The 12,233-nt window shown below is 41.5% G+C and overlaps 1 protein-coding gene across 1 annotated transcript in view; it reads left to right on the top strand.

Annotated features, from left to right (window-relative positions):
- Positions 1–4,373: 4,373 nt before the first annotated feature.
- PRKG1 (protein kinase cGMP-dependent 1) overlaps positions 4,374–12,233 on the top strand; it is a 1,342,290-nt gene continuing 1,334,430 nt past the window's right edge. Inside the window, exon 1 of the mRNA XM_025395656.1 lies at positions 4,374–6,156. Within this exon, the coding sequence (XP_025251441.1) occupies positions 5,891–6,156 (266 nt within the window). The 5' untranslated portion in view covers positions 4,374–5,890. The remainder of the gene's footprint in view (positions 6,157–12,233) is intronic.

Below are 12,233 nucleotides of genomic sequence, written 5' to 3'. Positions count from 1 at the left end.
TCGAGCCATTTATGAGTTTTATCTTGTTGCCTGACAATTTTTACCACAAATTTAAAGACTTTACACCAACTTATCTCACAGTTTTGGTAGTGAGAAGTGTGGGGACAGCATGACTAGGATCTTTGCTCAGGGACTTACAGGCTGAAATCAAAATGTCAGTCATGCTTCCTTCTCACCTGGAGCTAGAGGTCCTCTTCCCAGCTCATGCGGTTGTGACAGAATTCAGTTCCTTGCTGTTGTAGGACTCAGGTCCCCACTTCCTTACTGTATGTCAGCTAGGAGTTGCTCTACATCCCTAGAGTCCACCTGCATTCCTTGCCATGCAGCCTGCTCCATTCTCAAAGCCAGTAACAGGAGATCTCTCTTGAGTCCAATCCCAATCACATTTCAAATCCGTTTCTCAAGAGGAGCCTAATCTCTTTTAAGGGCTTGCCTGATTAGGTCAGGCCCACACAGGTAAGTTTTCTCTCTTAAAGTCAAATGATTTGAGATGTTAATTATAGTTACAGATTCTCTTCACAGCAACACTTCTATTAGTATTTGATTGTATATTGATTGAGTAACTGGGAGAAGACACTACCAGGGGTGGAAAATCTTGGGGGATATAAATGCAGTATAAACATTTCCACCACCACCACCACCAATCCTGTCCCCATCCCCTACTCTTTCCCCGGCGAGCTATCCTTCCACCAAAAAATCAAAGAAGGGCTTACATTACCATGTTACTTATATTTATTTATATAGGGTTAAATTTAAATAATAAATGATATTTGGCTTTCCTATTCATTTGAGTCTTAAAGGTCTAGGTGCAGGAGAATTTAGTTTCCATATCTGTACTTTATAGTTAGGATAATTGAGGCTCAGGGAGGTGAAATTATTGGCCTCCTCAAGTTACATGGCATCCCTGTCTTAATATTTTAGGTCCATGGTTTCAAATTTACTGCAGAATTTTTACTTCTATAATATATTAAATATCACGATTTTTAGGTCAGTCGTATTTTTCATGATCTCTAAAAAGAACTTTTTTTTTTCAAACCTGTAGACAGGTATCACAGAAAATAATAAAATGCAATGGTCTTCCTGTTGTATGCCCGCATGAGAAAGAATTTCATTTACATCAATAAGACTACATTGTGAAAAGCATTTATATACATTTTCTTCTTACAAACTTATTTATTTATTTATTTAAATAATCGTATGGGCTGGGTGCAGTGGCTCATGCCTGCAATCCCTGCACTTCGGGAGGCTGAGGCAGATGGATAACTTGAGGACAGGAGTTTGAGATCAGCCTGGTCAACATGGTGAATCCCTGTCTCTACTAAAAATACAAAAATTAGCTGAGCATGGTGGCAAACGCCTGTAATCCCAGATACTTGGAAGGCTGAGGCAGGAGAATCACTTGAACCCAAGAGGCGGAGGTTGCAGTGAGCTGAGATCACACCACTGCACTCCAGCCTGGATGACAGAGCAAGACTTTGTCTCAAAAAAATAAATAACTCTTATGATTCTTTATGGAAATCCAGTAAACAGAAACTAACTATTTTTGAAGTTTGTTTAATTAAGGCAACACTTCATTTGCCATTTTCATCTTCTGTGTGTTGGTTAATGTCAATGTGGGTGTGTTTCAGGACTTCAAGATTTTATCTTACTCAAGGTGTAACCACACTTTATGATCAAAACAACATGGCTGGTTCAGGTGACAATGTTAAAGCCACATCTAGTATGATGTTGAATTAAAGGAAAATGATCTTCTATTAATCCAAAAGTACACTGTAATTTTTGTAAGACCAACCAGACTCCATCTTAATTCTTTCTTCTCTCAAAGTTTTAAACATAGTTGAAGTTATTGGATGGATGTTGTCTATAAGAACAGATCGATAATTTCATAATGGGAGTCACAGGGAAAGTGGAGTTCCATAGAATCATTGAAGGTAGCAAGGTTAAAAGGACCATAGGTAACTTCTTCTTTTACAAATGATGAAAGTGAATCTCACAGAAGTTAAGGAACTTGCCTAAGGGCACACAGCTCAAGAAGTGACAGAACTGAGATGTGAATATCAATCTTTTGGTTCGAAGTTCCGTACTCTTTAGTTCACCAATTGCATCTGTTGGTGCAAAATGTATTGTTTCCAGTCTTTCACAAGTATTGCCATTTTTTTACAACCACAGCAAGTATTTAGGAATAAAGATATGGTTTGAATTTTGTGAATCCTTACCTGTTTCACGAACTCAGATCCCTGTCTCTGTTTTCATTTCCCTAAATGTCTTTTATGGGCTTCTCTGCTGCCATCCATGTGAACCTCAGTCTAACCATCCGCACATGACAATTTTCTTTGGTCTGAGTGTGTACAATGTGCACCAAGGTCAGTGTTATTCCAAGGGTAGGGTGATGAGAGCGATCCACCTGCTCAACAGTAAACACAGCAATCCTTTGTACTTAGACCAAGAGAATATTTTTGGGAGGAGGAGGAGTATTTTATTACTGATATTTGTAACTTCTAGTAAATAGAGACAATAAAAAGTAGATTGACTTTTAGTCAGTTTAATTATTGTTTTTGAGTTTTTTATAGACCTATCCTCCCATTGGCCCTTGTGACGCTGTCCTGGATTAAAGTACAGGAATCCTGGAAGAGCTGCTTACATCTTACATGCTTTCAGCCTTTCTAGAAAGTGTTCCTTATTAGACAGAAGAGAGAAAGGGAGGCAAAGCACAATCATAGTTTTTGAAAGCACAGATGCTTAAAAATTGAAATTATATATAAAATGTATTATATATCCCAAAATATCACTAGGGAAACAACTTTGGTAAGGAAATTGATTGTTAGACACCAGAATCTTAGGAATGTATCTGGGTTTATATGTGATTTTACACTTACTGTGTCCCCAGCAAGAAAGATATTTTAGTTTTGCTTGTCACTGGGCTCACAGAGAAGTGAATATTTTAATGCATTTTGAGTAGAAGCCGTGCTGCATAGGGTATTAAGATAGCCTGGGTCAAATCTGGACAATGTGACCATGGGCAAATTATCTAATCTGGCCAAGCATCAGTTTCTCCATCTATAAAATAGAAATGAGTAATAGTGCCTATCTTACAGAGTAAGTGTGGGGATTAAAATCAGTTACATAAAGGGCTTACCCCTGTGCTGGCACATATTAATAAATGTTGAGAATCATAATTGTCATCAAACAGGCTAAAATATATCAAATGTAAAAAAAAAATTTTAGTTTGACACAAAATTCTTGTTATTTATTTCTCACAAATATGAAATGAAAACATCCAGACAGGTATTTAAGGACATAACCTCAATTTAATTGTGATTAAGATTTTTATTTAGCAAATTTCTCCAAGGGCACTAGATGGCGACCTTCTCCTTTAAGAAAAAAAAAAAAGAAAAAAAAAAACACAAAAAAACCTAAGGTTTCATTAATACTCTGCTTTCACATATTACTACTACAGATTTAGAAATAAGAAACAGAGAGTAAGGTCACATCTTTCAACACTGGATCATCAGAATCATAGAGTTTCTAAATTTTCTGGATCCATGCTAGAAGCAGCATGGGAGGGAAAGCATGCTTCGTGGGTATTAGGCGTCCTGGACTCAAACTTCTGCCCTTGAAGTGATCTTGGACTTTCCCTCTCAAGATCTCATTTTCCTCCTTTATAACATGAGGTTGTTGGGTTAGATCATCTTCAAAGTTCTTTCAGCTCTAATATACTATGACATGATTTTTAATAATTCAGTGTTTATTCTTCTACCAGCATGTCTTTTCTCAAGCTTTCCTTGTGGTCTAAATTAAATACTTCTTAAGCCAATGGACAAGATTTAATGTCACTAGCAATCAACATTATTTAAATTAAAACTGACCTATTCAAAAATAAGTTTTATTTTGGAAGATGGGTATGAATTTAGGTTTTGCGGTGCATGTGTGAAATCTAAGTTTAAAGGTTTATTTTTTAATAAGCAGAAGAAACATTTGAATATCTTCATTTAAGATAGTGTAAGACTTACAAAAAAACCTTTTAAGAGTCATTTTAAAACTATTTTTTTTTCTCCTGTAAATAAAGTTAAAGCTATGCCTAGATTTTTGAATGTGATCAAAGGTTTTCTCTAATGTATTATTTTTAAATGTCAATTATTTTAGTCTGTGTAAAATGATAATAGCAGTTTAAGTTCATAGACAGAAGCAACAGAATAGCAACTGTCAACAACACTAAGAACCCTTTCTCAAACATCAGTAGACATAGCCAGACTTTAGCATCTGGTGCAATTAAGAAATTCAGACATGGTATAAAACATTTTTAATGTACAAAAATCAGATAAGTAGAACAGTAAATAATAAACAAATCTCCAGAATAAAATATACACTTGTTTCAGAAAAGGTAGAATAATTTTTTTTTGTAAGTAGCCAGTAATTACACATTGAATTTTCTTTTTTAAGAAAAATTACTATTTAGGAAACAATCTTCTGGTATCTTAGTTGCAACTATTTTTTTCCCTTAAAAAAATTACCAATGTGTTGACTATTATCGGAAGAAATACCTCTCACTGACTACCAAATCAGACTCTCAAATAGTGACTTATGTTATGTAAATGCTGTCTGTGATATATAGATATAAAAAAGGAAATTGTAAGAATCCGTGAATACGCGATTATTCTACTGTGCAGAATAATCCCTTTAGCATAGGGTAGATGGTGGATGCACAGATAAGACCTAAACACAGATAATTAAAGATGCAATTTCTCCCCCAAACTGGAACTGGTAGGGTGACCCAGCTTAGCACTGGTGGCCACCATTTTGAGCCATTGAGAAAGAGATTGTGATATAATTTGGATGCTCTGTATACAAGACTGAAGGGTAATAGATGAAAAAAAAAAAAAAAAAAAAAAAAAAAGCCAGACACAAAACGATTACAATTAACACATGGCCTTTCTCTTTTCCATAATCATCTGGCTCATTACCACATGTTCATCCAACTTTCCCACCAACAATTTTAGTTCACTTTCCCACCAACAATTTTAGTTCACTATGTCCAGTAAGGCTTTACGCTGAAAAACCTTGGAACTGGTATTGCCCTGTCATTCTTACTAGGGTCAGAACCATGGGACTTCACAGTAACACACACACACACACACACACACACACACACACACACACACACGCCTTCCTTTCTGAATCCATCCAGGCATCAAAAACAGAAAAGAGGCAAAAGGCAAAGACCAAGATGAATTTATGCAGGTTACTGTCTAAAGGCAGTTTAATATTTATGAAATGTCACACACATACACACACACTCACACTCTTTAGGATCCAGTTACAAGCGCTGCGTCATCCGCCAGGTCACATGGTAATTGTTGCTATTTCAGGGATCAAGTGGCATAAAGCTCCCCCCCACCCCACCCCCTTCCCTTGGTACCATATAGCGTGGAAGAGTGAGTTTTGTGTGATGGAGTGGGACTAGGCTCTCTGATCCAACCGTCTGCTAGCAACTCGACTGTCGGTGGGGTGGCGCGCGCGTATTCTCACGGAGTGACTAGGCAAGGGGGGCGGGGGGGAGGGGGTCTCAGGGGAGGAAGGGCAGCTCTAATTGGTTTCTCAATGAAAGATAATCACCTACTCCCCAGAGAGACTGGAGATTAGCACTCTGCCTCTCCTCTCCATCGCTTTTAGACTTCTCATCCTCCCCTCGGTGCTTTTAGTCCATTCAGCAGAAGCGGATCGAAGCAGGAGGCTCCCCGCGCCGCATTAGGGGCGCACTCCGCCGCGCTCGAGTACTTAGCGCCCATTCACTCGCTCACCCGCGCCCTCCGCTCCCGGCTGCCGTCCCAGCCGCCGCCGCCGCAGCCGCCGCCGCCCGAGAAAAAGTTTCGCGGAGGGGCTCAGTGAAAAAATGAGCGAGCTAGAGGAAGACTTTGCCAAGATTCTCATGCTCAAGGAGGAGAGGATCAAAGAGCTGGAGAAGCGGCTGTCAGAGAAGGAGGAGGAAATTCAGGAGCTGAAGAGGAAACTCCACAAATGCCAGTCGGTGCTTCCCGTGCCCTCGACCCACATCGGCCCCCGGACCACCCGGGCGCAGGGCATCTCGGCCGAGCCGCAGACGTACAGGTCCTTCCACGACCTCCGACAGGCATTCCGGAAGTTCACCAAGTCCGAAAGGTAGGCGCGGAGGCCGTGGGCCCGGGTGTTCGTCTCGGCCCGCGGCGCAGAGGCTGGGGGCTCTGGCCAGAGGCCGGGGGCGGGTCGGCCCAGGGCGCCCCCTGCTCGCTGCGGCGCGCAGAGTGGGGGTGGCCCCGCGGCCCGGGAATGGGAAGTGTTTATTTTTATTTCTGCCCATCACGTGCTGTGCTTGTCTCCGCCGGGCTGGGAAAGGCTAGCTCCACAGGGAGACGCGCCCCTGTGGCGTGGGGGTGGGGAGGAGGACCGCGGAAAGTTTACTCGCGCGGGCTAACTTGTGCCCTCCACACTCGGCTGCAGTCGCGCGGCTGTCCTCCGTGCGCCCCGCTGGGAGCGTCCACACAGGGACCCAACCCTGCCCATCCAGGGGCCTAGAGAGCTTCCTAGCGGCGACCCCCCGGACTCAGGCCACTGGACATGCTCAGTGGGGCTGTCTGAGCCTCCCGGGGAGGGGCGACTGGAGGCTGGACGGGGTTGGGCTCAACTTAGGGACTGAACTTGCCCAGAACCTGAGCTCTGCTGGCGGGCGCGGGGACGGGGAGAAGCGAGACAGGGGCTCGTCTCTAGGGCAGGAATCCAGCCTGGAGCATGGGGGCGAGGCGGGGAAAGGTTTGTTCACAGGGTCACTTTCAAGGCAGCTGTGATGTCAGCAAGACATTGCAAAGAAACCCCACCTTCTGGACGTTCATTTGCTCTGATTGTGTCTTCCAGAAGTGCAACACCTTAAGCTGTTCTGGGTTTGGAGTCCGCTTAGTGGCCTTGCACCTGAAGCAGATTTGGGGCTGCTCGTCAGCCCTGTCCCAAAGTGGATACTGCGCCCTCCCTTTTTGTTTTCCCCTGAATCCCTCCCTGGAAAAGTTGGGATGAAGAGGGCGGAGGGGTGAGGGTAGGCTGTTTCTCAGGACGCCTCCAGGCTCCTTCCTTTCCTCCTCTCCGGCACTTTAAGAGACAGATCCTGCCAGTTCAAAGTTGTATGTCGCTCCTTTGGGGTGTGCAGAGCAGGCTGGGTGGATTTTGGCCACGAGTAGGAAGCTTTTGCACTCCACTCGTCGCCTTCACCGGAGAAGGCTGATCGATTGGCTGCAGCATTAAAGCGCCTCTGGACATTAGGGAGAGGAAGTGCAGACTCCAAAGCCCATTACTGGCTTTTAGTCCCTGGAAGTGCAGGGCCGAAAGTGCATTTCTCAGGATATTGAATATTCCATTAGGCGTGCCTTCATGCCCGCCTACCTCTCTTACTCCTTCCCTCTTCTTAGATCACTTGCTGTCTGAGTTTGGGGCCCTCAGGGGACTCCTAAACTAGTCCCCCTCTCTCCGTTTAGCTCTCTCATTTTTGAGGCAAGCTCTTCTGAAGAGCATGTCCTCTCCAATGTCCCCATCCAGGTCAGCTCCAGGGTGCTTAGTGTCTCCCAGTGGTCCACTGCACCTCTTCCGTGTCTGCCTCTGGAGTCCCTCTTGTGTATTGATTATATGGGATGGGGAGCCAGGGAGGCTGAGCGGGGGTTCAGAGTTATTAGAAGAAGACGAGGAGCTGGGAGCTCGAGTGGGGAGAAAAACAGGAATCAGACAGAAAGGACTCCTCTTAGGAATTGTGGGACCTTCTGAACAGCCATCTCAGAAGACAGCTTTCAGATTTCCTGAGTGACATTCCACTTACGAAGTGACACTGTCCGCATGGCACCTTGGGGCCCATCTTGCCTTGAAAGTTCCTGTTGGATGGAACAGTGGCATTTTCCTTACTTTTCTCAGGATTGCAAACAGAGGTAATATTTGGCCTTGCCTTGCCTGGGAAGCCGCTGCTGAGTCTTGTCTCAGCCGGACTGTGCATTCCGAGTGGCTGCCCTGCCCTGCGCTCAGCAGCTGGAATCAATCTGCCCACCTCCTTAAGAAGCCACTTCATCAGCGGTCACCCGGCAGCTGCTCGCCTCCCAGGGCTGCTGGGCTAGGGCTTTATCGCATTTTTGAAATTTCAGATTTCTGTGTCTGGGCTATGCCCCTTAAACAGTAACAGCAACGCTTTTAAGCAGGGAGGAGATTTAACCAGGGTATGGAGGGGACAGGAGAAAAGCCCTCCTTCCCAGAGTCCACTCTCATTCAGGATTTGCTCTCAAAGAGGCAAGAAATCTCTTAAGAATGAAAGGAGGTGTTTTGTTGTTGTTGTTTTTTGTATGTGCTGGGAGGAAATGGCTGATCTTGGGTATGCACACATCATCCTTCTGTCCTTCTCTCTTCCCCTCCCTTTTCCAACATTTTCATGTTAGGGGTAGGAACATTCATCATGAGTGGATCATGCGCAATAGCGGTCAGTGCATATTTGTGTCTATAGCAAATAGCTGGAGTACTTTTCTACTTCCTCTCTGGGCTGGTTTACACTGGGAGTGAGGGTAAACTGTTTCCCACTCAGCGTTTAGTTTCATACTTTTGAATGGAAGTGTGGAGTTTATTTTCAGCGAGCTGACTCATTAGAGTTTAAAAATTTTTGACCGGTATAGTATATGGGGATAGTAACCATTAGAATTAGGTACGCTTCCTAGCACTTAAAGAGACAGTACGAAATTATCATTGGCTAGATACCTTATTTTGGCCAAGAAAGGAAATACTTTATTAAGGTATTTCTGGGATACAACATTTAATACGAAACAAGATGCTTTTAAAATAAAAATTGTTTTGAAATGTTCAGATAAGGATTTGATGAGTAGATATTCCATCACCTCACCTGTTTTTTGTAAAAGGCTGTGCCATTCTGAAGGGCATGCTGGGGCTGAAAGAGAATGCTTTATTGCAAAGCTTGTGTTCAGTTATGATTTCTGTAGCATTTGAATGATAACTATTAAGGCTACAGGCTCATTTCAAACTTTTTCAAGACACCCAGCTTTTATATCAACAGGAACAGAAATGTAGCCTGAAAGCGCAGCCGGCCCTCTCTAGCCATGGGTTCCACATCTATGGATTCAACCAACTGAGGATCAAAAATATTCAGGAAAGAAAAAAAGGAATGGTTGTGCCTGGACTAAACATGTATAGTTTTTTCTTCTAAACAATACAATATAACAGCTATCTACATAGAATTTATATTGCATTAGGTATTATAAGTAATCTAGAGATGAGTTAAAGTATATGAAAGGATGTGTGTAGGTTTTATGCAAATACTACATCATTTTATACAAAGGACTTGAGTATCTGTGGATTTTGGTATCCTTGGATCTTGGAACCAATCCCCCATGGATACTGAAGGATGACTGTGTAGGAATTTTATTTATTGAAAAGAATGATGAAAAACTTTTGCCTATAAACACTGCTTTAATGAATGATTTCAATCTTAAAAATTTATGTAATAGGTGACAAATATATCTTAAGCATGTATTGTAGATGAAGGAAATGGAATTCATTAACAACTGTAATCTAGTCAGTCCAATTAGCTAGATTTCTGTGTGTCCACAGAGGGTATAATGCACAATCTCCATTAAGAATGATCTAAGTATCTAAGGAATGCTTAGATGAAAATTATACTAGGAAAGGAAGATCTGAGCTCTCAGCATAAGTATCAAGTGTACAATATGATGATCATGTTTAAAAAGAATATATCCGACTTATTGCGGTACTCATTTTTAGACCCCTTAAGAAATGCCCAGTAAGGATCAAGTGATTATCTTTGAAAACTGCAAGCTGTTTTGGATGATGGTGATGATATTTTACATTTATATTTAAAATACTGTTTTTCTGCAGAAGAACTCCAAGTTTTACATAGATCTCTGTGAACTCTTGATTTTCTTAATGAATATACTCCACATCAAGAATTACCTATTATCCTTAATCGTTTCCCTTACTCTTTTTGCATGCACCAAATTCCTTATGTTGGCTGCCTAGTTAGCCAGTGTATGCTCAGGTACTGCACACAATTTTTTGATGAGTTTAAGGAAAGACTAGAATCAATATTAATCTATTACAGGAATAAAAGTAGATGTATTCCAGATTCATTTGAGTTATTCTTGTCATGAATCCCTTGATTCTTGATAATGTAAGTTGATTATTTGGAAGTGGAACTTCCTTTCACTGGGACATGGATGCCTTGGGATGGATGCCCCAGAAAACTCATTACCTTTTGCCTCTCTGATCCAATTCACATTTGATTTCACCTTAGGACTAAATCAAGGAGTTTGGCCTACTTCTTATATAAGCAAGGTCAATGAAGTGAGTAGGTCTCAGCTGAATTCTGGGTCCAGAGTCAATTATTTATTATTTGTTCACATGGAAAATACACAATGCTGTAAAATAGCAATGAAAGCAATAATAGAGATAGCTAATCTTAGCAATCTTAGCGCCGTGCTGAGCTGTTTACCTGCAGTAGCTCATTGTTTTCTCACAGCAGCCCTAAAAGGCATCCCCACTTTTCAGGTGAGGAATCTGAGGTTTGAAGAAATTTAAGTCACCTGTCTAAGGTATCACTATGAGGAAACGCCATAAAGTTTCAAACCTAAATCTCGAAGATTTTAGAGCCCAAGTACTCAACCACTATACTATACAAGCTTGGAATAGGACTGGTTCTAATTTAGTAAGTGGGGAATCCTTCCAAATAGGAAATAATGAACATTCCCTAAATTAGAATGGGAGTTAGAAGTCTTAGAGCCAGTGATAGGTTAACCTCATGAAAATGGGACCAATGAACCTTTGTATCTAGCACATGTCCATTGGATCTGCTGTGCCAGGCTGGAATTTCCTCAGCCCTGCTCTTGGGATTGCCATTTACCAGTCCTTCCTCTTTTTCCTTCCTCATCCCAGTGCTGTGTTACAGGCAGGGCAGATGAATAATACAGTTATGAAGGATGTGAAAATGACCTTGGTTGCCTCCTTTGAATACCCTTTGCTATTTGTCACTTGTGTCCCACCATCGATATGGATTGATTACTGCATGATAATATGCCAATATGTTAACCTGTTACCTCTTTCTGATGAACATGGTAATGTGCTAACAGGAGCTTTTGGGAGAGGATATTTATTTAGTTTACTCAGCTGAGTAATATTTCTGACAAAGTTTTAAGGGGAAGCAGGCTGAGGAAGGGAAAGGAAGATTTTTAGACAGCACGATGTGTAAACATTTCTGTATCTTGCCATATGTGATTTGAAGAGGACAGGGCTTGAGCATAAGCACTTCACACATGCTTTCATTCAAAGCTGTACAGGAGGTGGTAGTGTCTTCATTTTAGTGACGAGAAAACTGAGCAAATCATTGTGGAAGTGTCCTTTAAAGGATCTCAGAAATAAGACCAGAAAGAAAATTTAGGGTTTTTTTGTTGTTGTTTTTTTTTTTTTTTTTTTTTGCATCGGTACCAGAGTTGGTGAATTGATGTCTTCAACGTATCTGTTTATACTTGTTATTTAAGACACACTGATTTTGCTTTGGGGTTAGTTCAGGTTCCAGAGTCGTGTGCGTTTTCCAAATGTATTTGTAATACACCAGGAGTTCTTGTTCCATTTGAATTACCAATATATGTACAGGTTGAAAGTTTACATTTAATCATGTATTCATTGGAAATCTGACCCTCATGAAACTATTTCTAACAGACCTGAAAAAACAAAAGATGTCGTATCTTTTTGCTCTTTCCTGACTAAGGGCCTGTTTCCTAGTGCCCTCTCACCATAGCATGTAAGAGATGCTGAGAGTGCGTTAAAACCATTTCTTTTGATAAGATTTTCAGGTGATTTCATAGTTGCTCAGGGTATGAATAATTATTTTCATTTGCCGTTGAGAATCTGCTTATCAGAGTTCAGGACCTTTGTTATCTAGGTTTCTTGTAGCTCTTGGAAGTTACTGTGAGCTCTGAGATAAACCAGGGATAGCATATCCTGTTTCACAAAAATGAAAGCTCAGAAGTTTGGGAATTGTCAGAAAGGAATACTGACCTTGAGTCTAGAGTCATTGGTATGCTGTGCTGTTGGCTCCCTGAAGAGAAAAGAGGAAGTAGAAAAAATAGTTTAAGGGAAAAGAAAAATATATGTTATACTTATGTGTGTATATATGAACACATACATGTGTCAAACTGCCACCACTTTATTAAATT

Source organism: Theropithecus gelada, chromosome 9, assembly GCF_003255815.1.
Source record: "Theropithecus gelada isolate Dixy chromosome 9, Tgel_1.0, whole genome shotgun sequence".
Taxonomy (NCBI): Eukaryota; Metazoa; Chordata; class Mammalia; order Primates; family Cercopithecidae; genus Theropithecus; species Theropithecus gelada.
Note: the sequence above shows the minus strand (reverse complement) of the source record. Positions and strands in the feature narration are given on the sequence as shown.